This window comes from Saccopteryx bilineata, chromosome 4 (genome assembly GCF_036850765.1).
Source record: "Saccopteryx bilineata isolate mSacBil1 chromosome 4, mSacBil1_pri_phased_curated, whole genome shotgun sequence".
Taxonomy (NCBI): domain Eukaryota; kingdom Metazoa; phylum Chordata; class Mammalia; order Chiroptera; family Emballonuridae; genus Saccopteryx; species Saccopteryx bilineata.
In genome coordinates this window covers 204479144-204503868 of record NC_089493.1, presented here as the reverse complement: position 1 = coordinate 204503868, position 24725 = coordinate 204479144, and the positions used below count along the sequence as shown (strand labels likewise).

The window sequence follows — 24725 nt, the reverse complement described above, 5'->3', positions numbered from 1 at the left end:
CAAAAATTAACTCAAAATGGATCAAAGATCTAAACATAAGACCTGAAACAATTAAGTACATAGAAGAAGACATAGGTACTCAACTCATGGACCTGGGTTTTAAAGAGCATTTTATGAATTTGACTCCACAGGCAAGAGAAGTGAAGGCAAAAATTAATGAATGGGACTACATCAGACTAAGAAGTTTTTGCTCAGCAAGAGAAACTGATAACAAAATAAACAGAAAGCCAACTAAATGGGAAATGATATTTTCAAACAACAGCTCAGATAAGGGCCTAATATCCAAAATATACGAAGAACTCATAAAACTCAACAACAAACAAACAAACAATCCCATAAAAAAATGGGAAGAGGATATGAACAGACACTTCTCCCAGGAAGAAATACAAATGGCCAACAGATATATGAAAAGATGCTCATCTTCTTTAGCTATTAGAGAAATGCAAATCAAAACGGCAATGAGATACCACCTCACACCTGTTCGATTAGCTATTATTAGCAAGACAGGTAATAGCAAATGTTGGAGAGGTTGTGGAGAAAAAGGAACCCTCATACACTGTTGGTGGGAATGTAAAGTAGTACAACCATTATGGAAGAAAGTATGGTGGTTCCTCAAAGAACTGAAAATAGAACTACCTTATGACCCAGCAATCCCTCTACTGGGTATATATCCCCAAAACTCAGAAACATTGATACGTAAAGACACATGCAGCCCCATGTTTATTGCAGCATTGTTCACAGTGGCCAGGACATGGAAACAACCAAAAAGCCCATCAATAGATGACTGGATAAAGAAGATGTGGCACATATACACTATGGAATACTACTCAGCCATAAGAAATGATGACTTCGGAACATTTACAGCAAAATGGTGGGATCTTGATAACATGATACGAAGCGAAATAAGTAAATCAGAAAAAAACAGGAACTGTATTATTCCATACGTAGGTGGGACATAATAGTGAAACTAAGAGACATTGATAAGAGTGTGGTGGTTACGGGGGGGAGGGGGGAATGGGAGAGGGATAGGGGGTGGGAGGGGCACAAAGAAAACAAGATAGAAGGTGACAGAGGATAATCTGACTTTGGGTGGTGGGTATGCAACATAATTGAACGACAAGATAACCTGGACTTGTTATCTTTGAATATATGTATCCTGATTTATTGATGTCACCCCATTAAAAAAATAAAATTATAAAAAAAAAAAAAAAAAAAAACACTCCAAGGCAAAATAAAAAAAAAAAAAAAAAAAAAAAAAAAAAAGACACATGCAGCCCCATGTTTATTGCAGCATTGTTCACAGTGGCCAGGACATGGAAACAACCAAAAAGCCCGTCAATAGATGACTGGATAAAGAAGATGTGGCACATATACACTATGGAATACTACTCAGCCATAAGAAATGATGACATCGGAACATTTACAGCAAAATGGTGGGATCTTGATAACATGATACGAAGCGAAATAAATCAGAAAAAACCAGGAACTGCATTATTCCATACGTAGGTGGGACTTAAAAGTGAAACTAAGAGACATTGATGAGTGTGGTGGTTACGGGGGGGAGGGGGGAATGGGAGAGGGAAAGGGGGAGGGGGAGGGGCACAAAGAAAACAAGATAGAAGGTGACAGGACAATCTGACTTTGGGTGATGGGTATGCAACATAATTGAACGACAAGATACCCTGGACTTGTTATCTTTGAATATATGTATCCTGATTTATTGATGTCACCCCATTAAAAAAATAAAATTATTAAAAAAAAATTTTTTTTTGTTGCACATATTCTTGTTTCATGGATGCAGTATTTCACCTTATTTTTCTGATAAAAGTAATCTTTTTTCTCCTCTCTGAATTGCCTTGTTCACTGTTACTTTCTTTAGTTGGTTTTTGTCTCAGGCCATTGGGTGGAGACTTTCTGAAAAGGTCTCGGTGAGTCTAAGCCATCTGTTCATATTTTACAATGACACCCTGGGAACTTGGGAGCAGAAAGGGGAAGGAATGTCTCTGGAGGTAGGTTGATTGGATGGCAGACCAACTGTGACATTTGGTAAATCTCCGTCTCTCCTCACACAAAAATATAAACTCATGATGGTCTTTTCTGTGAAGTTATTAGTTTCTCCAGACGATCTTCCAGACTCATCTGGGGTGTGCAGATGCCCAGCTAAGGTTCCTCATGGTTCAGAAGAACTTTAACTTAACGGTCAGGTGTTCAGCAATTAACTCTGCCCTCTACTTTCTCCTGCTATTGAGCCCAGGTGTTCTCTGGCTCATTTTCTTTGGAGAATGAGCCTCTAGTTCTTGCAGTGGAAAAGGAGGGCCTGGGAAATGGGGGAGGGGTCTATTTCTGGTTGAGACTGTCTACCTTTCTCCTTTTCTCACCTAGATATCATCACTTTTTAAATAATAAGAGTGCCTCCAAGTGCTAGGTCCCTCGGGACTTGGCTGGCTTCTCAGTATCAACCTACAGACTCTCTGGTCATTTACCTCCATGCATATTTTGAACTTATTGATATTTCTGTAATTTTCTTCTCTTTTGTTTTTTGTTCTTTACTTCCTTGTTAGGACTTCAGGAAGGAATATCGATGTTTCAAGCCACCATATTTAACTGAAAGTTCATTGACATATTTTGGGGGGTTTTTTGGTTATTGTTTAGGATTGAATTTCCACAGTCAGCAAATAGAAATCCTGTTTTTCAGTTGGACCTTATTCCTCCTACAAAGAGCAAATGTGAAGGTAAGGTTTTCTGTTCATTTAAAATGTTGCTTATTGCAGAATATTCATTTTGTTACATGTGAATGAAATTATCCTATTAAAGAAGGGAATTATTGCTGCCTTCTCAGATTGTTCAGGAGCATGATTCTAAATTACTCAAGTCTTTGTGACAGGGGTGAATTTTGGTATTCTATCTTCAGAATAATAACTAATAGTTATTTATGCACGTAAACCATACAACCACCATATGAAGAACTTATTCTCCATATTACACATGAACAAACGGAGGCACATCAAATTTGTCCAAATTCACAGGGCTAGTAGGTATCTCAAGAGTCCTTGTTCTTAACTACTGTGCCATGCTATGTTGCAACATCTTTTTATTTGATGAAATTTTAAAATATTTTTCTACCTACTTCCCCACAAGAAACTGAAATAGTAAAACACCTAGGAGTTTTACAAATACACACATAGCCAATGAAAAGGAGGAGAGAACTTTGTAGTGTGTAGTCCAGATTTTCCACCATTTCCATTGTTTTGTAGAGCAAGCATGCGAGTATTTTGTGGAGAGAGGGTTTTTGGTAACTTGAGTTTAGAATAATTTCTGGAATTATAATAAAGCAACTCTGTATTAGGGTTTTAAAAAAGCCTTTTTAAATTGTGAAATGTATCGCTCAGAAAAATTACAGAAACATAAATGTAAAGCTTACTGAGTTATTGTAAAGTGAACCCCCATCTAACCACCACACTGGTCAACAGGGAGCTTTCCAGATTCACCTTTCCCCCAGATTTGACCAAACCATTATATTTATGGTTATCATCTCTCTGCTTTTTAAAAAGTTTTACTGCTTAAATAATATACTAAACACCATAGTTTAGTTCTGCCTGTTTTTAACGTATGACTGGAATCATGGATTATTCTTTTTGGCTTCTTTTGCTCAGCTTTGTCATTGAGACTCATTCAAATTGTGTAGCTGCATTCATTTTTATTGTTATCTAGCATTCCATTGTATGACTGTACTGTATTTGGGGAATATACCACAATTGCCTGTTCCTCAGTAGATGGACATTTGGTTATTTTGCTTGTTGGCTATTGTGAAGAACTTTAAGCATTTTTGCAGATGTCTCCTGACTCAAATGTATGCATATTTCAGCTAGATCACAGGGTGAGCATGTGTCCAACTTCCGTAGCTAATGTCTAGCAGTTTTCCAAAATAGTTGTACCATATGTACTACCACTAGTAGTGTCTGAAGTTCTTCTAAATCCTTGATGATAGTCAAAACCATCAATCTTTTCCATTTCAACCTTTTTTATATTTCCAAAGTGAGAAGCAGGGAGGTAGAGAGACTCCTGCATGCACCTGGCCAGGATCCAGCCAGCATGCCCACTAGGGGGCAATGCTCGGCCCCTCTGGGGCGTTGCTCTGTTGCAAACGGAGTCATTCTTAGTGCCTGAGGCAGAGGCCATGGAGCCATCTTCCAAAGCAACTCTGTATTAGGGTTCCAGTTGGCCTGGGCCAACCATCTTCCAGTTGGTTGGCCCAGGCCAACCAACTTTGCTCCAATGGAGCCTTGGCTGGGGGGGGGGGAGAGAGAAGAAGGGTGGAGAAACAGATGAGCACTTCTCCTATATGCCCTGACTGGGAATCAAACCCGGGACTTCCACACATCAGGCTGATGCTCTACCACTGAGCCAGCTGGCTAGGGCCTCAATTTTAACCATTTTTTAGAGTGTAATGGTATCTCAATTTGGTTTATGTTCTTGTTACTAATGAGGTAAACTTTTTTTTCCTGTATGCACACTGGTCATTTGAACTTTTTATGAATTGCCTACTCAAGGTTTGGGATTTTATTCTAAGTGCAACGGGAAACTGGAGGGTTTTAGGTAGGGGAGAAAGACTTGTTCTCACTTTGACTATGGGTGGAGAGTAAAGCTGCAAGGAGGGAAGAGTGGCAGTGAAGAGACAGTTAAGTGGCTAGTGCAGTAGTCTAGATGAGATGAAGATGGTCAGGACCAGAGGTGGTAAGCGACAGAAAAAGTAGTGAATGTATGCCACATGGTAATTGGAATTAGGCTTGAATAGGACTTATTGAAGATGGTGTGGAGAGTGAGGGTGAGAAGGGCAGCAATGATCACTTCCTGCTCTAAACTGCAGAACTGGATGAATTGTGAAAGCCGAGTCAAGCTGTGGGAAGAGTTGGCTCAGGGGAACCATTTTGGACATGTTCCATTTGAGATAGGTATGAGGCATCCAACTGAAGAGACCACCAGGCAACTGAGTACGTCATCTCTAGTGTTCTGAGAAAAGGTTGGGAACCATCACGACACAAATGTCATTTAGAGACACGAGAGTGAGACTAATTAGCAAGATCTCTCTCAGGACAGTCTGACCTGACAGCTGAGCACCAGCTGGACCTGACAGGGCTGAAGCGTGAAGGTGGAGATGCGAGGGGGGTGGAGGGTTTAAAACAAAGCTCTCTGCCACTCAGTAGTTGTCACCTTGGACAATTTAATATCCAACCCCTTTTCTTGTACATCAAACGGTTACTAATTCTTGTAGACCTGTGAAGATTAAATCACATTCTGTAATTCTCCCTTTCATATCTTCACTTATTCCCTTTCAGTGTTCTGATTAAGAATTTTTACAAGTAGGGACTGCCTATCATATTGCCCATCTGCCTTCCAAAGTCAATGCATGAACTTTAGATGCTGAGGTTAGAGACATTTTAGACAGATACATGTGTTGGGGGAAAGGCATGAGATGAGCATGCAGAATGGAGACAGTAGGGGTAAAGGCATGGAAAGGAGATCTGTCTTGCCATAGAAAGCCTTGTAGCTTGGGGCATGTTTTCTTTAGCGAGCATGGAGGCAGGAAATCCTAGCCTCTATTCAATGTACTGCAGAGCCTGGCCACTGAAATCAGTGATAGGAGAAAAGAATCTGAGATTAGAAAGATGCTCAATGGCCCAAGTATATGGAGTCAGTCACAGCATTGCCAAGAGCAAATAGAGGAGACAGAGGAGAAAGAAGTAGGAGGCTGCTGTTATTAGAGAATGCACCCATAAGCCCTCGGTAGGAGAATTTACAAGTCATCAGTCTATTAGAGGTTAAGTAGTTGACAAATAGGTTTAGAGAAAGATGAGGGTACACAACTGGTAAGAAGACTTGTTTGTGAATGAGCAAGATTATCAGTGGAGAGATCTGGAGAAAATATGAACGTGAAGGAGAACAAAGTTTCTGGTATGCAACAAAGTTGTGGGGTCTCAGTGAAAAGGGGAACTTGGCAGAGGGACAGAGTGCTTGGGAAATATGGTTACTTATCACTACCAATCAGGAGCTGTCAGAAAGTGATAGAATGTAGGATTTTTGCACCAAAGAATTTTAAGACACTCATAAAGGGCTTCTTATAGCAAATAATTCATGGTTTCCAACCAGCTTATAGAACTCAGCAAGGTCAGGATAGACACAGTCAGTCACAAGGGAGTAAGGAATTTTGGTCGGGCCTTCAGTTTCTCACCTTAGTAAAAAGGCTAACCCTACAGAGGCGGCTACCCAGTAAACCCAGCCTCAAGCCAAGAGCACAATTTTCACGAGGGTGAACTAGGTACTAGAGTCTGCTGAAGCACTGTTGAGAGTTTTATTAATTTATCCAAATTTAATTCAAGGCAGTCCCAAAGTTCAACCTGTTCAGCCCATCATTTTATAAATAAGGACTTGGGGAAAAAGGAGGGCCTGGCAGCATCTGGAACCTAATTCCACTAAAGGATGCCTCCCTTAGACACTGTACCTCTTATGTGTTGGGATCAAGTTAGCACAGGCTAAGTATATCTGCTGGGACCCAGTTAAGCTAGACCTATGTTTAAGCATGAAGCTAGTAATTTCCCCTATTAGATCATCACAAACTGACTATGAAAATGAAAGACAAAGATCTTCAAATTTTGGAAGTATTTCCAGATTATGTAGATAGTTATATAGATGACATGGATAAGGCTATTACTAGTATAAAGCTGCCATTAAAATATTTTATAGTTTATTTTTAAAAATATGTTATTGATTATTTTGGGGGGGAAGAGAGAGGGAATGAGAGAGAGAGAAGGGGAGGAGCAGCAGGCATCCACCTGCAGTAGTTGCTTCTCATATGTGAACTGGACTGGGCAAACCCAGGGCTTTGAACCAGTGGCCTCAGTGTTTCAGGTTGACGCTTTATCCACTGTGCTTCCACAGGTCAGGCAATATTTTATTATATTTTAGTAACAAACTATTAAGCAGCGTTGAGGTGAATAGTCTCTGAATCCTGTTAAACACCAAGTGCACAACAACTTGCTATGCTCCTTCTATGGGAAATGAAGGGACAGTATCTCCTACCAATGTTAATAAACAAAATGAGGTTAACTCAATAAATATCTTTTATTAAAGAAAAACTGGAATATTGTTAAGCACCAAAACTGTATATTGGTATACTGCATGTACAAGAAGAGAAAGGTGATTGCAATACTTGGTGTACAAGGACTTAACTCTGAAGTCATGAGTGTAAAAACATGAAATACAAAGCAATACAAGCAATACAATAATTACGATGCAGAAAAGTTCAATAAAGAGCAAAAGGCAAGTCAAAATAATTATTAGAAATTTCAGAGTATTGCTATAAATGCTTGCTTAATTTTGTTTGTACTTTTTAATACTTTAAAATGAGCATATTTAAGTATTGTAAATTTGCAAGAGTTGGCATTTACAATACACTGTGCACATTGCCCATGTAATGTAACTGTGTTAAAGCCACCCTTAAAAGCCAAGCACAACGTGCTAGTGTTTTGCTTCTACCATTATAATATTGCACAAAGCTAGTAAATGGTGGATCAGTTTGCCATTAAAATTTTCATTTGACCAGAAAGGCTAAAAAACACATCAGTTTCATGAGCCCTTGTGGCCTTCAATTTTTCATAAACTATATATATATATAATGGTTTTAACCTTGGCAATACATACAGTACAATGAGAAATTCAACGAGACAGTGAGGATTCTGTCCAAGCTGAAGAAGTCAGGTCACTGTATGGGTTGTATTGTCTACTCCTTTTGGTTCACAAATGAAGGGAAAATGCCATCTTGTGATTATGGAGACTTCTGAAAACCAATATAATTAGTATTGGGAAAAGCTAGAATAACTTGTTACACTCTTTGATAGTTAACCATAGAACATGCAAGTTAAAAAAACAAAACAAAACCCAAAACTTCCCATTTTAAAATTGAACTCTATAACCAACATTTATTATACCTTTTATACATGTCTAAATATCACTTTCCATGATCATTCCTTAACTCCCCCAAATGAGCCACTCTTAGTTATATCTGACTTTAAAAAAAAGCACACAAAATCTTTCCCCTAACCCTTAAAACAAACGATTGCTTTGAGATTAAGTGTGAAATAACATTGATAAAATATTTAATATGTCAATCTCAGAGGTATTGTCTGTACATGCACCTTACAGTGTCATAATAAATGTATGGAGAATGGGAGAAACATTTATAAATTTGGAATTCAACTAAATTCATCAAATACCAGCTGTACATTTACTGTGGGCAAGAGAGAAAATTTCAGAAGCAACACATCTTTGAAGTAACTCAATGGGCAAACATTTAACACATAGCCGTGAGTGCGCACACGTGCACAACCACACACACACAATCCAGACTCTTTCTCACCTTTAAAAAACCTCTGTTTACATACACGATAGTTTAGGCAGCAATATAAACTCATTTTGTAAGAAAAACTTTTAAATTAGACTATATTTATAGGATAAAAAATACCACTGCTTCATTTTTACAAAGCAATTAAGCAGAGATATGTTTAATGTGCTTTAACTAAAGAGCACTTTGCAGCAAAGTTCAGAAATAACTACTGAATTGTTCAGTAGCACTAAATAAATGCAACATGCTCCAACAGTAAGGTGCTCCTACTTCTTACCTTTCCCATCTGAAATAAATTTTGCTGGTCAACCCTCTAACACTAAGCATAGTTCTTCTATGCTAAGCAATAAATGGGGAATAAGATCTGTTTAAAATGCACATTTAACTTTACATTATTTAAATTCAGTGCAAAATTAGGCAAAACTTATTAAAATTTCTGCTTTCACTATCAAATGGTTGCACACTAATAATGAGTCTGCCACAGTTTTAAAATGTTTTACAGCTGTTCAAAAAGATTTTTTTTTACAAATAACCTGGTAAAGTATATGAAATTTCAGCTCCCTGATAAGGTCTTTAAGGACCTATTAGTACCTTCCAGGTTGGTATATGATGTTAAGTGCATAAAAATGAAATAAAAAACAAACAAAAAACAACTACTAGTATTTAGTAAAAGAAAAATACTTTTCTTAGGCTAAAAGCATTGACTTAAATATATAAACATACTCAGTGAATGTAATTAAAAAATGGAGTCTTAGGGAATGTATAAATTTAAGTTGTATTAATTGTATACTGGGGTCCCATTCCAAACAGAGAGGATGCTCCCCATTCACTTTTGTTCCACTGACATAAGAGTTTTAATTCTTAGTGTCTGCTATGGCCAAAGTATGATTATGAAAGTGGTCACGCTATATGTTACCAAATATTGCTACACAGTTCAGCTTTGTAGAAATAAGGATTTCCCCCCTCATTATACATAAAAGTGCTGAGAATTTTCTATGGTTTCATGTAAAAAAAGCCCCACAATCCCACTGTGGAAATACTATACCTGATCAACTATCACAGCTACGTCTAAGAGTTTATTTGAAAATGGATTTGAAAAATGCATTTTATAGAAGTGTTTCAGTTCCACAATGAAGAATTAAGGAATGATTGTTTTTATGCTGCTCACAAACTCAGTAAGTCTATAAAATATACATCAAGTAAGCAAGACAATTGCTCATCTTTTAAAAATCCTCTTGAGCCAGGCATTGCCTCATACTGCTATACTACAGTACCATTAGGATTTTAAACCATTAGAAATACCTTTATACACGCCACACAGATTATATATACAGTTTTAGTTGCATTAGGAGAAACATTTAAAATTGACATTCAAGTGAACGGTAACATTAACCTGAAAACATTCCCCAAATCATCATCTACTTGTTTCCCTATTTTAAATATTGTATACTGCAGTTGAGACTAGATTGGTAATTAGCGTCTAAACTGATTCAGCATAAGCAAGCAGCTGTCTGTGGACCCTAATATGGAAATGATACATTAATTGAATTATAACTGTCAAATATTTAAAACCACATAAATAGTACAGGCAAGTTTGGAACTGGAAACATGATCATCTCTAAGTACCATCATAACTATATAAATATAATCCTCAGGCCATCTTATTGGGGGGCAAGGAAAATGAAAGAATTTAACCATGCCTACATAATCCCCGTTGAGCTCTGGAACTGCTTTAAACTTAAAATGAGGATTCAACTGGTCATCTCATCTTGACAGACCAGGCGGACCATAGTCATCTTAAATTATAATATTTGTGAGAACTCTAATAAAAGGGTGATGACCTGCAGTAACATGCAATTCTGTAGAAGGAATCTGTATCTCAAAGGGTAGTGTGCTGGAGAAAGTTACTTACCAGAGAATGAGCATAGCTGGCTGCATTAAACTACTCATGTTTAAGTGTGAGATGACCTTCACACAGTAGATTATAGTACCCTTTAAAAATGAACCTGCCTCTCCTTTAAAGGGATCCCTGCTGTTAACACTAAATGGTTAGCAATTCCCTCTAGAGTCTAGATATATGAGAATTCTAGTGTTTTTGCTGTTAATTTAACACTATCCTCCTGTATTTTCCTAAATGTCAATGAGTAAAAAACATGTTGTGAACAAGCATCCACAGGCGTAAAATTGATCCATGATTTTTTTAAGGTTTGCAAATTCACTAAATTCTTTTCAAATACATTAACAATCAAACCTGATCATTCTTTGGGTAAAAAGCATGCTTCAATACTTTACTGATGGTAAAAGAAAAAAAAAATCTACCCTTAATCACCATCATGGGATGAAGATTAGTTTATATATTAGATGTAGATTTTTAATCTTCCCAGACAAGATGTGAAAATAGTGCTCGAATAAACCAATGTATTGTGAAAATTCTGTGTAAAAGCTCATCTTATCAATCAATGTATTACCCACATTTAAACATTTTGTTTTGTATAACCTGTAGCCAGAAAATTTTCTCCATAATTATTTTAAGTAAATAACATTTTTAAATGATGAAGGTGTAAGCATTTCTTTTTTCTCCAGCACACCAATTCATTGGAGGGCTTTTACAATGAGCTGCTTTCTGAGTCTTAGGCCAGAGAATCCCTTGTAAGAAACAAAAGTTCTGGCACTGGCCGGTTGGCTCAGTGGTAGAGCGTCAGGAGTCCTGGGTTCGATTCCCTGCCAGGGCACACAGGAGAAGCGCCCATCTGCTTCTCCACCCCTCCCCCTCTCCTTCCTCTCTGTCTCTCTTCCCCTCCAGCAGCTAAGGCTCCATTGGAGCAAAGTTGGCCTGGGTGCTGAGGATGGCTCTGTGGCCTCTGCCTCAGGTGCTAGAATGGCTCTGGACGCAACAGAGTGACCCCCCAGAGGGACAAAGCATCGCCCCCTGGTGGGCATGCCGGGTGGATCCTGGTCGGGCGCATGCGGGAGTCTGTCTGACTGCCTCCCCGTTTCCAACTTCATAGAAAAAAAAAAAAAGAAAGAAATAAAAGTTCTTTTTGGTATTTCAGTCCTTACATTCCTTCATATAAAGGCCAAGATCAGTCTTATCAGAATTACAGTCTAGAGAGTACTGTAAACTGAGTCCAACATATCTACCTTCATTCAAGCCCACAACAGTCCAGCTGAGAGTTCATAATGGCTTTAGGGCTCCATTACAACAAAACCAACATCGAGAGCTACATATATGTTTAAATATTCAGTGACAATAACAAAGGCTCTCTCCCAAAATTCCACTCAAAGCATGTGAAGATAATGAAATGCCAGCTAAGGAGGCTGTTCTGCCTGTCTGCTTTCTTCTGCATATCTGTAGAGCACACATTTTTTTCACTGTGGAACATAAAAACAAAAACTTAAATGGTGTATGATAAAAAGACTTAAGAACTGCATCCCTATTATAGAATCCTGACTTATGATTTGCAATAGGAAAGTCATGTTGAGTTATAGTAATTAAGCAATAGTTCAAACAAAAAGACTAAACATAATTTGATATATTATCAAATTAGTATTGCTTCTTATAAACAAAACTGCACATAAAATTCAAACTATTATAAATTCACAATTATGAAGAGCTATTGGAAATTTTTACTTTGAAAAGTTACAAAGTGTAGATAAGAGTGTGTGGTCTTCTAAAAATATGCCATGTTAAATGTATCATGCGGAGGTAAACACGGTAATAGATGTATCTCCATTGTTAGTATCTTTCCAGATGTTTTTGAACATCTTTATGAAAATTCCTCTGGAGATGAGTAATGTGGAAATTTTCATCAGATGCATTTCCATTTGATTTTCTTTCAATTCCTGTACTACAGCTATCATGATAAAACTTATTCAGAGCTGATATGGAAGAAGTTCTATAATTTTCAAGCAGATGACTATTCAGTGCACTGGTTGACTATTCAGTCAACCCAGTGTTCTTCCAACTCAGAGTGACCCCTAGCTTTACTGGCCATTACAAGTGTGTAAGTGGACAGACAGGAGGAGAAGGTGGTAGAAAACAGGGATCTCCTTGAAGGCCTTTTCTTCACTGCAGCCAGGAAAACTGCACATCTAAAACTCATGCTAACCGCCATCTATTGGAATGACTGGAAAAGTGGTAATTTGCCAATTGTGCTTCCTTTTTTTCATACCACTGAGCCAATACACTCTGATTTAATGGAATCCAACTGAACCAAGTGCTTAACATTTGTTTTCCAAAAGAATATGAATCAATCTTCAACTGCAGGTATTTTTTTTCTTTCTGTTGAGTCACCTGTTTACAAACAAAATAAAGTATATTTTAAAAGGATGCCCTATTAAAGGTAGTGTGTAGATATGTTCTGTTCCCTCATACCTTTTGCAATATCCAGAATGAACACTGATGGTCTTTCCTTATATAAATGGCCATTTCTACAAATGGTTTACAAGACACTTAAAAAAATGATATGCTTATACTCAAAAAGCAATAAAAATAACTTACATATGGATTTTGATCAGGGTTAAAAGGTTGTATGTTAGATTCACTTTCATTGTTACTCCTTGTTACCCTAACATTATGTCAAACTATATACAAAAAGGAAAATATGATCTTAAAATGTCTGCCTCATAAACTGCCAGAATAGTAAGAACCATTATTAAATGACATCTTTAAAATTCACTAGGGAGCAATTTTTGTTATACTGACATTTAGAGGACAGGATTAATATTGGTCTTTAAATGGATGCTTTATCAGGACTTTTTAAAATTCCAAATAGTTGTGTTTGAGATGTATGAGCTAACCTATGGCACAGGAGTATTTATATAAAGGACCTATTTATCAGATAAAAGCTGACATGGACACGAATAAAATGCCAACTTATTTTATTAGAGTTCTGCTATATATATATATATTTTTTAATATTTTATTTATTGGTTTTTTAGAGAGAGAGGAGAGAGAGAGAGAGAGAAGGGGGAGGAGCAGGAAGCTTCGACTCCCATATGTGCCTTGACCGGGCAAGCCCAAGGTTTCAAACCGGCGACCTCAGTGTTCCAGGTCGACGCTTTATCCCACTGTGCCACCACAGGTCAGGCCGAGTTCTGCTATATTTAATACTGTAATAAATATATTTATTTATTACATGTGAAAGTGTGACTGAGAAGCTGAATTTTTAATTTGATTTAAATTAGGTAGTCTAAAATATTTGTTCAGTAAATATAATTTTATTGTTTTGATAGATCATTTCACTTTAACCTTGAATATTTAGCGTCCAAATTGAGATGTGCTACACTGTAATTCATACTAGTAAGTATAGAATACACAGTGAATTTTGAAGACTCAGTACAAAAAAATGTAAAATTACATCATAAATTTTTTTATGTTGGAAGATACTATCTTGGATACATCATGTAAAATAAAGTTAGTAACATCAACTTCACCTATTCCTTATTACCTTTTTAAAATATGACTATCAGAACTTTAAAAACCCTATTTGTGGCTGACATTGTATTTCTATTGGACAGCATCATTTTAGTTACTTCATAAGTTTCAGAAGCACCTCACAGTAAAATTAGAAACACAGTAAGAAAGTTTATATAATTACATATTTCCTTATGTTTAGAAATTCTTGCGGCCCTGCCGGTTGGCTTAGTGGTAGAGCGTCAACCAGCGTGTGGAAGTCCCAGGTTTGATTCCTGGTCAGGACAGGCAGGGGAGTTGACCATCTGCTTCTCCCCCCTTCTTCTCCTCTCGCAGCCATGGCTCAATTGGTTCAAGCACATCAGCCCCGGGCGCTGAGGATGGCTCCATGGAGCCTCCACCTCAAGTGCTGGAAATAGCTTGGTTGCGAGCATGGCCCCAGACTGGGGTTGCCAGGTGGATCCCAGCTGGGGCACATGAGAAAGTCTGTCTGTCTCTCTGCCCTCCTCTAGTAAAATAAATAAATAAATAAATAAATAAATAAATAAGAAATACTCTTCAAGGACACTAGCCCCTACAGCGATCTCTGGGCAGAGCTTCTAGAGGAGGACAGGTAGAACAGGGACCTTTCCTTTTTACTTCATGGAGTTTTGAGAAATTATCTTCTCAAAAAAAGTAATTACATTAATGATATAAAGTCTCTAAGAATAAAGCCAATTAATAATGGGAAATAAAAGTTATAGCCTTTTAGCTTTCTGTAGAGAAGTATCTAAAAGTTCAGGGCCTTTAAAAATGATTTTCCTCGACTGCACACAGGCAGTGAAACAACTCCTAACCAATGCCTGCTCAGTCAGTGAGAAGGACAACTAGTGTATGGCTCGCTTCTGGTATGGGATACACTTACTTTTTTTTTTTTAAGATTTATTTCAATTTTCTTAGTTTTGGAAGTGTTTTATTTATTTATTTATTTATTTATTTATTTATTTATTTAGTGTCAGAGAGAGGGACAGATAGACAGAAAAGGAGATGAGAAACATCAATTTCTCGTTGCAGCTCCTTAGTTGTTCATTGATTGCTTTCTCATATGTGCCTTGACCGAGGGGCTACAGAAGACTGAGTGACCCCTTGCTCAAGCCAGCAACCTTGGGCTCAAGCTGGTGAGCCTTGCTCAAACAAGATGAGCTCACGCTCAAGCTGGTGACCTCAGGGTCTCGAACCTGGGTCCTCCACATCCCAGTCCAACGCTCTATCCACTGTGCCACTGCCTGGTCAGGCCTATGCTCACTGTTTTTTAAAACTGGCTTTGCAGATATCTGAGCTCATCCATTTTCTGGAAGTATTTCATTGTTTCTCTCAACATTATACTACATCATACACCAGCCACAAAAAAAATCAGTCAAAAAGAGAAAAGTTTTAGGCAATTTTTAAAGTGGTATTCATCATGCACATATTCTTAACATCTGGAGCTGTAAATAACTGTGCAGCCACTTGAATATAGGCAGTACTGTTGTAGTGTGTCTGAGTTTAGGCAGGGTCTGGTGGGATAGAAGAAGAAAAACTGAAATGAGCAACTGCCATGTACCCTGACTGGGCCACTTCAGGCACTATAATGAAAGGACTAAACACACTCATTTATGTGAAGGCCCAACTGTGGGATTAACCAATCAGTAATAAGACAGTGGTTTCAGGCACAGCCTTAGCAGCTCACTGAGAAGCTATGAGCAGGAGACAAGGCAGTAAGTAGCCAGCACTGAAATATGGGAGGCAATGTGTAAACATCCAGTGTGGAAAAGATTTCCAGTCAGGCACATTCGTACACCAAGTAAACAAACTGATAGAGTTACATCCCTCTACAAAGCACTGTGTACATATGTACAAGCACAAATGATTTGAAATTATTTTGGGATCCAAAAACAGTAAACCATGCAAGAGTGACCATTAATCAGGGCCTCTTACAAGGCGGCCCTTGGAAAGGACAACAAAAGCCCAAGACCCATGGCAGGACCGTGGTGCTCTGTAATGTTGTCTCAAGCACTTTAAAGGTAACACACAACCACTTATCAAGAGGAATGTGGTTTGCCCCATTCTGTTAAGCTACTGATCTGTGCAGATGCTGCTGGAGAGAGGTGGGATTGGGAGTAAGAAGATTATCCTGATGGACCCATGCCCAAAATGAATAGGTAAAATTGCTTTTAGTAACATCTGATATCCAAAATAGTATCTTTGCACATGTAATCAATATGAAAATTTGTATTAATCAATATGAAAATTTGTATTAAGCCTCCAAAATTCAAATGTATTCCTGCATATACACCAGATCTATTTGGTCAGTATCCTGGGGAGTGAAGGTCAGGAATCTGTACCCCCCTCTTTTTCTTTTGAGAGAGAGAGAGAGAGAGAGAGATAAGAGCTTAAGTTTGTGGTTTCACTTAGTTGCTCCATCTAGTTGTGTACTCACACTATGTGCCCTGACCAGGGGTTGAAAACCCATGAGCTCTGGTATGCTGGGTTGATGCTTTATTGCTTTATCCACTAAAGCCAGGAATTTTTTAATAAGCTTTCCAGGTAATTCTTATAATCAAGCACATTTAAGAATAACTGCTAATAAAGAAGTTTATTACTCTTTCTTTACTTCTTCTAGGACTATGAGTCTTCCCCCTTTTGGTGAAATGTCGTGATGCTACATATTATACAACTCGGAGTATATATTATCTTTACTGATTCTATGTATTTAGCATAATTTGTGCCACATTCCTTTATAGTTAGTTACTTATTAAAATGTACTGGAGTATAACTCTCTTATTACCCTAGGAAAATGCCAAATATGTAACCAAAACCCACAGAGCTACTCTCCTGTGATATGTACTATAATGAGCTGAATAGAAAAACAGCATATACAAGCAGTTATCTTTGAAAACTGCTTTTCTATTGTTTCTAGAAACTACAGAAGTAAAACTTGAAGTTTACAAATGTATGACCCAACTACAATTGAGCTGTACAATAAATAATAAACCTCAGACTCAATAAACTGTAACAGACCTCATTACCCAATATAAAAGCTGTGTTACCAAAAGCTACTGAAGAAAGTAAGACCATTTACTTGTTAGTTTTCCCATTCTGTGCAAGGCAAAGCCTCTTCTTCATCTTCTGATTCAGGGGATGCTTCTTTGATTCTTCTAAGAGCTTCATGGATACTCCTTGTTAGAGGGTCTGTGTCAGGCAGAAGCGTGAAGGATTCTCTCAAAACTTCCTTCTGTACTTTCTTCAATTTTACCCCCTTCCTTATTTGTGCCAAGATATTATTACTATCATCTTCATCAGGAAAAGGAGGCAAAGTTCGCTGTTCAACCTTTTTCAGGTGAAAACTACCACGTTTCAAGGAAGCTAGCACCTCATCCATGGGTGAGCTCACTTAAAAAATGAAAGAACATTACAGTTAGGATTGCACTTAAGAGTCAAACTATTACTACAGTATAACCTCTAGACTTCAGGACTGTGTTAGCCCATGACACCGAAAACGTCATTAACAAAATGGGCCACAAAGCACACGAGATCCTAATTATGCTAAAAGAAATCCCAAGACTCAAGTTCTATGTCAGCTATTAGTTATTTCTAAAATTTCCCATGTGAGAAAAAGGAACAGAGTGTGAGCAAAGAGGTGGTCTTTAAGAGTATCATAGGTGAGGCTACAAAGGATTTCCATAATGCAGCAGCCCAATCTAAATTCATACTGATTTAAAATTTTTTTAAATTAAATTTTGGTTCATTATAGTGATTGTATTTGTTTTTCATATAAAATTCTACTTGGGACATGGTAAAATATATTTTAAGGATGATCTCTCAGATAAAAATAAAATATGCAGAATGTTTTATGGCAGCTGAAGCTCCTTAAGAGCCAGGATTATTTTCTGTTCTTTTCAAAAACAGCTTTAAGGCATATATGACATGCAATAAATTGCACATATTACTTCCTGTTCCTTAACTCCCATATGTGCCTTGACCAGGCAAGTCCAGGGTCTCAAACTGGTGACCTCAGCATTCCAGGTCAACGCTTTATCCACTGCACCACCACAGGTCAGGCCTCCTTTTTGCTTCTTTAAACAGAGTGTATACTAAAGTCCTCAATAAACATCTGACTAAATATTATAATGTCTTGCCAAAGTCATCCTAGTGTGAGTTCTAACCAGATGGCTTAAGCTTTCTAATGTGAGTATCTTTCTTGTGTTTCCCAGGTCTAATCAGACTTTCTTATGCAAAAAGATCAGAGTCGTTTCAGAAAATATATTTTTAAAAACATGCTTACCAACTAAAGAAGGTGCACATTTCTGTGTCTGTACACATTTGTCAATGTGGGTTGGTAAGAATTCTGCCCTGCTCTGACCTTGAAAACCTGTTTGCTATCAAATAATGTTTAAAAATAAAATGTTTGAAGCTATGCAACATCCTATGAAATAAGTCCTTTGATTATGCCTCACTTTATTCAACAAAGGAACATGACAATTCCTTTGTAACTTACCTCTCCTCCTCTGCAAACCTTCAGCAGTCTTTTTGAGCTTCTTCCTGGCACTGACCAGCTGGCTACTGTCAAAGAGGCGTGCTGAGGGGGCGCTGGCCGACTTTGGGATCCGCTTCTCGCTCCCCTCCGTTCCAGCCAGACCTTTCTCCAGTGTCTCTGGGCTGTTGTCCTTAGCAACAGGCAAAGGTGGTGGGGGGGGAGGGGGGGGAGGAGGTGGGGGGGGAGGGGGTGTTGGAGGAAGAGGTGGTGGGAGTGGATCTGTGGTAACAGAACCTGGTTCAAGGTCAGTATTATTCAAAAGTGAAAGAGAAACAGTGGGAGGCAGTTGCGAGGTAACATCACTGAGAAGTAATGAAGTGGCTTCAAGTTGTAGTAATGAAGTCTCCTCAAGCTGTCCGAGGCTTTGGGCTTCTGCTGTCTGTGGGGACCCAAGCCTGACTCTGCCGTCCTCCACCTCCTCACTGTCCTCCTCCACCTGGAGCGCTCCTGCCACAGCGCCGCACTGGTCCTTGCCGGGCACAGGGCTGGGGGCACTCCTCCTCCTTGCGTGAGCCAGCCGCAGTCTAGTTGACTTCAGTATAACTTGGCCAGGGTACCTCTAAAAAATGAGAAGTTATCATAACATTAAATTACATTAAAATGAGTTATGAATAAATGGTTATTTTCTCCCTCAAATGAAAGATGTTATTTGGGAGCTTTTGTGATTTTCAGAAAAAATTCTTTAATAAAGTTACACAAAAACCCAGAGTACGGAAGTGTACTACCCTCGTCATCACCAAACTCCGCATTAGCTGCTTATCATCAAACCCTTTATCAAGTCTTATATCCTTTCGTCAACTTAAGCAAGTATTGAAAATTGCCACATGATTTTAAAAAAAAAGGTCTTTCCTGAAAAAACAAATTTAAACAAAAAAAAATAACAATGTAAATTATGCAACATAAATGGTGTCAAAGAAATATATACAGAAAGCTAAGGAACTATTACTCATTTCTTATACGTATTTTTAAATGCTTACAGATAAAATTTTTTAGAGTACTGACAGACACACAGGAACTCTTATTCTATAGTTTTACTAGAGTAAAATGTAGCATTAATGCATTTACTTAAGTTCAAGGTTTATCCTTGTATTAAAGACCCTGTCTTTCCACCCCCCCTTCACCATAATACTGAGTACTTTATCAAAAGCTTTCTTCACGTGTAAGATGATCCCTCATCACAGACAGCAGAAGTTAAGACTCCTGAGCACTTTAACAACAAATTATTCTGCTTAAGCACAGTTCAAAGAAAATAATGAGCTGCTGTGCTATCAGTGTCCAGAAGTCCTGGGTTAGTCTGGTAAGAAAACTCGGAAGCATTTCTCATGTATGCTGATCCACCGTCCACTTCTGCCACTAGTCATTTCCATAAATCACTATCATAGACTGATAGAAGTGGAACCAATAACAGGTTTATGCCTAAAATGGAGAGTTGGCAGTAAATTAATTAATTTTATAAAACTCAAAAGGAATCCAGGCTTCCCAGAGGCCTTGACCATCCCTCTCATACTACCCTGAAATAGTAGGCCAAGGGTCACAAGACTATTCTGGAAACAGCTGGAGAAGAGGTAGCTATGTAATGAAAACATTAGTTTAAAAACAAAAGTCTGATGTAAATATTTTCTAAATAACAAAGGAAAAACTAAGTTATTATCAAATAAAGAAATCTTACAATACGAGTGTGTATTTTTAGTACCTGTTTAAAAGTTCGAAGTCTATCCAGTGTTCTCTGTCTTTCTTGGCTAACCCAAGCACTTTTTCTTTCTTCTTCATCATGTAATTTTTCTCTCTTCTGGTAAAAAATTAATAATAATTGCATTATGATTGTTTCCCATTTCTTTTGGTCTTATGGCACAAAGGACTAATTTTTAACAGAATTTATTTTAAAATTCACAATGACAAAATAATACCGTTTCATATTTTGTATTTACTCTCCATTAAAGATGATTTTACTATGTTAAACAGAATAAAATCTCTGAACTAAAAAAAAAGTTTCATCTTTGGGGTTCTGGCTTGAACAATTTTAGTATGAAATAACTTATGGCTGCTATATTCTGCCAACTCAAATAGTGGGCATTAAAAATGAAATCACCAAACATTTAGTCAGCGATTTAGATATTATATATTATGTCAACCAATAAAATCAGCAGTTAGAAAAAAAGTGCTTTCAGAATTATACATGAACTGTTTGATTTACTAACACAACTTAATGTTGGCAGTTACCTGTACAAAAATTTTTCCTGTGTTGTTGAATCACCTAAAAGCTGTCTAATTAAATTTCTTTAGGCAAACAAATATTAAATAAATGAAAAGGCTTTCTAGATAGGTAAGTGGGATATGGCTTTATTTTATTTTTATGATTTCTCTTAATGGTTTTTAAAATTTTTTATTTATTCCTTTTTATAAATTTTTTTTTTTAGAAAGGAGGGAGAGAAACAGTGAAAGAAGGGGGAGGAGTGGGAAACATCAGCTCAAAACCACTTCTCATATGTGCCTTGACCGAGCAAGCCCAGGGCCTCGAACCAGGGAACTCATTCAGCATTCCAGGTTGATGCTCTATCCACTGCACCACCACAGGTCAGGCTGCTTTGCTTTGTTTGTTTGTTTTTAATTGGAAATATCGCCCTGCCCAGAGAGCTCAGTTAATTAGAGCATCATCCTGAAGCACAGATGTTGCTGGTTCGATCCCCAGTCAGGGCACACACAAGAACAGATGGATGTTCCTGTCTCTCTCTCCCCCACCCTTCCTCTCTCACTAAAACCAATAAATAAACATTAAAAAAAAATTGGAGATACCTCCCCCAAGACCAGATAATTTCGCATGGACATACTTGTGGTTCCCAGTATGTCATTATATCTGTCTTTCTTCCATTTGTCTGCTGTCCTTTTCAAATTCATTCTTCTACTATTGCCTCTCTCTTCTTTCCCACCAGCTTTGTCCTGGACAATATAATTTCTAACATTTGCCTTGGATGGTTATATCAAAATATAAAGGATGACTTGGATCTTCAGACTGAAAGTGTACATGAAGTTTTAGGAAACCCTCCTGCACAGTGATCAACTGGTCAAGTTACCAGACTTCTACAGAAAAGAAAGATTCTTCATGGGCATCCAGGCAGAAAAGTTAAGTCTTGAAAGGGGGTATGGGTTGGGAGAGGTTCCCTCAGGCCTTTCCAGGCTATAAGGCAGTGTAGCAATGTCTCCTAATGTCTTTGATGAAGAGGAAATATGACAGTATCATCCAGCCAAATTGTCCTTTACATATAAAGGAAACAGACTAGCATTCCCAAACATGCCAGAACTCAGAAAATACCGCAACCATCAATCTTTCCTGAAATACTATCTTAACCCTTTGAGTAGTGAGTTTTATTCATGCTCGCTGACCCCAGGAGTGAGGTGTGTTTTTTTCAAAAAATAAAATTAGTTCCAGTTCCAGTTTTATTAATTTAAAATCATACTTGTTTGATAACCAATTTATGGAAACAAGAAGAACACACATTTGCCTTTTTTTAATGTTACCTTACATGTTTTTAAAATAAATTGTACTCTGGATGGTCAGGAGGCATGAGGACATACATTTATAAATATTCGTACTACTCAAAGGGTTAATAAAATCTAACCATCTTCAAGATTAATCAAATTAAACTCAGGGATAGAAAATTGTGGCAGGGAGTACTTACTGGATGGTAACAGAGGGTAACCCAGAGTGGATTCCTGTTAACATTCTGTTTATTAATCTACACTTTTCTGTATGTATATCATGTATATATTATGCTTCAAAAAAGCAATAAAAGGTTTTCCCAACAAAGTATTTTTTAAGACAATAATTAGCCAGGGCCCATAGCAGAGCATAGAGGAAGTAGGTAGTATTAAAAGAAGCCATCTTGAACAAAATAACTAAAAAAGTTCTGATCAATTTCCATAAACTACAGCTTAAAAGTATTCCATGTGTACTCTCTTGAAATGAAACTCCTGAGTTATGAGTGTGGTTACATAAAACAAGCATGCATTTTTTAGTGGGAAGCATTGATTTATTTCCTGACCACTACTTCCTTCCCTTACCCAATCTGTCTTTGAGTTAAAAAAAAAAAGTAATTTTACATTTTTAACTATTGTTTTAGAGCTTACTATCAAATAGAAAACTTCCTTTGTCTCACATATTTAATTTGCAAAAGGCTAAAATCTAGGGATCACATTCTAAATCTACACCCAAAAGATTTTGATAAAGGTGGTTTAAAACTAGCTTTGAAAAACATTGATATATCCTGATCTAGATAAGCAAACTTTCATTTTCCTTTATGTATATATGTTAGAGATGACTAGATAAAGAATTCATTCTCCCACAATGAGGTATTCCACCATTTATCTTTGAGAGTCCCTCAAATATCCATTTCCTTATTTTTATTCCTCTTTGCCCTATTAAACTCTGAGAAAGGATTTCATATTCATTCTAAAAGTAATTAGTTACTCCAACAAGGTATTAGCATTTTATCAGAAGCCAAAATCTTATTGTAATAAAGAACAAATTCTAAGGAATTTCAGTAACAAGCTGACAGTGCAGGTACTGATGGTGATGGGGCCATTCTCATACACCTGTTCTGCCGACCCACTGTCTAACCTTTCTTATAAACCAGTTTCTGACCAGGAAAATAGTAATAAAAAACAAAAGTGTACTAATTAACTTATCTATTTCTAGCTTCTAAAAAAAAATTGAATCATATAGTTAATGGGTAATTTTGGCTAATTTTATGTGTTTAAGACCAAAGAGTAAGGGGCCTCAGCTTTAGCTAACATTGCCAAATATGCTTAAGTGATAAAATAGACAAATGAAGCCCTTTGGCCTTGCATGTTAAAGAAAAAATTTAAGCAAGCATATATAATGATATGATTATGTTAGCATTTCTGCTGTTTAATGATATATAAATCACTCGTGTTGACTAACCTAAGACATGTCTGAAAAGACTACTCCAGAATAATCTACTGCAGGCATGACGAGGTACAGCGATACTGGCAGTGGAAGGTTTTCAGAAAAGTGAACTAATGATCTTAACATACTATGAATAGAGGAGAACTTCCTCAACTTGATAAACAATATTTACAAAAAACCTTACACTTAATTATAGAATATATTATACTTAGTGATTAGAAACTAGAAACATTCTTATTAAGATCAAGAAAAGACAAATGTATAATGTCCCCTCTGATCACTCCTTTTCAACATTGTATAGGAAGTCCTAGCTAATGCAACAAGCAAAGCAAATAACAAGGTATACAGACTGGGACAGAAGGAATAAAACTGTTTTTACTTGCAGATGACATCACTGTCTATGTGGAAAATTTGAAAGAACAGACCAAGGAAAGAAAAAACTGGAACTAATATGTGATTACAGCAAAGTTGTAGGATACCAGATTGACATATAAAAAAGCCAACTGCTTTCTAATGTACCAGCAAACTAGAATTTGAAATAAAAAACTGTATTATAACAACAACAAAGAAAGGTAAATTTAGGTACAAATTTAATAAAATATGTATAAGATCTGTATGAAACAAACAACAAAATATAAAAAATTAAAAGAACTAAACAAATGGAGATATATTCCTTGTCCGTGGATAGGAAGACTCAGTATTTTTTTTTTTTTTTTTTTTTTTACAGAGACAGAGAGAGTCAGAGAGAGAGCTAGGGACAGACAGACAGAAACGGAGAGAGATGAGAAGCATCAATCATCAGTTTTTCGTTGTGACACCTTTAGTTGTTTATTGATTGCTTTCTCATATGCGCCCTGACCATGGGCCTTCAGCAGACCCAGTAACCCCTTGCTGAAGCCAGCGATCTTGGGTCCAAGCTGGTGAGCTTTTGCTCAAACCAGATGAGCCCTTGCTCAAGCCGGCGACCTCAGGGTCTCGAACCTGGGTCTTCCGCATCCCAGTCTGATGCTCTATCCACTGTGCCACTGCCTGGTCAGGCGACTCAGTATTGTTAAAGTGTCAATTATTCCCTATTTGATCTATAGAGTCAATGCAATTTTAATCAAAACCCCAGCTGCTTATTTTATGGTGCTGACAAGCAGATTCTAAAGTTTCCTGAAAGAGGCAAAAGACTTACTCAATGTAACAGAATAGAGAACTCAGAAAGAGACCCACATTAAGTATACTAACTGATTTAACAAAGGAGCAAAGGCAATTAAATGGAGAATAGATAATTTTTTCAGCAAATGGTGCTGGAAACCAGACATCTGTATGCCAAAAAAAAAAAAAAGGTTAGCCAAAGATAATTACCCTCAAAATAACTCAAATAGTAACTCAAAATGGATCACAGACCTAAATACAAAACCATAAAGCTTCTAAAATATAAGATAGA

General features: G+C 37.3%; 1 protein-coding gene across 1 annotated transcript in view; it reads right to left on the bottom strand.

Moving 5' to 3' along the window:
• Window positions 1-7100: 7100 nt before the first annotated feature.
• Window positions 7101-24725, bottom strand: part of JMY (junction mediating and regulatory protein, p53 cofactor) — a 94976-nt gene continuing 77351 nt past the window's right edge. The window contains exons 8-11 of the mRNA XM_066273633.1: window positions 20063-20158; window positions 18331-18928; window positions 16915-17225; window positions 7101-12692 (exon numbers count right to left, since the gene is read on the bottom strand). Coding sequence (XP_066129730.1) covers window positions 16918-17225; window positions 18331-18928; window positions 20063-20158 — 1002 coding nt within the window. The 3' untranslated portion in view covers window positions 7101-12692; window positions 16915-16917. The remainder of the gene's footprint in view (window positions 12693-16914; window positions 17226-18330; window positions 18929-20062; window positions 20159-24725) is intronic.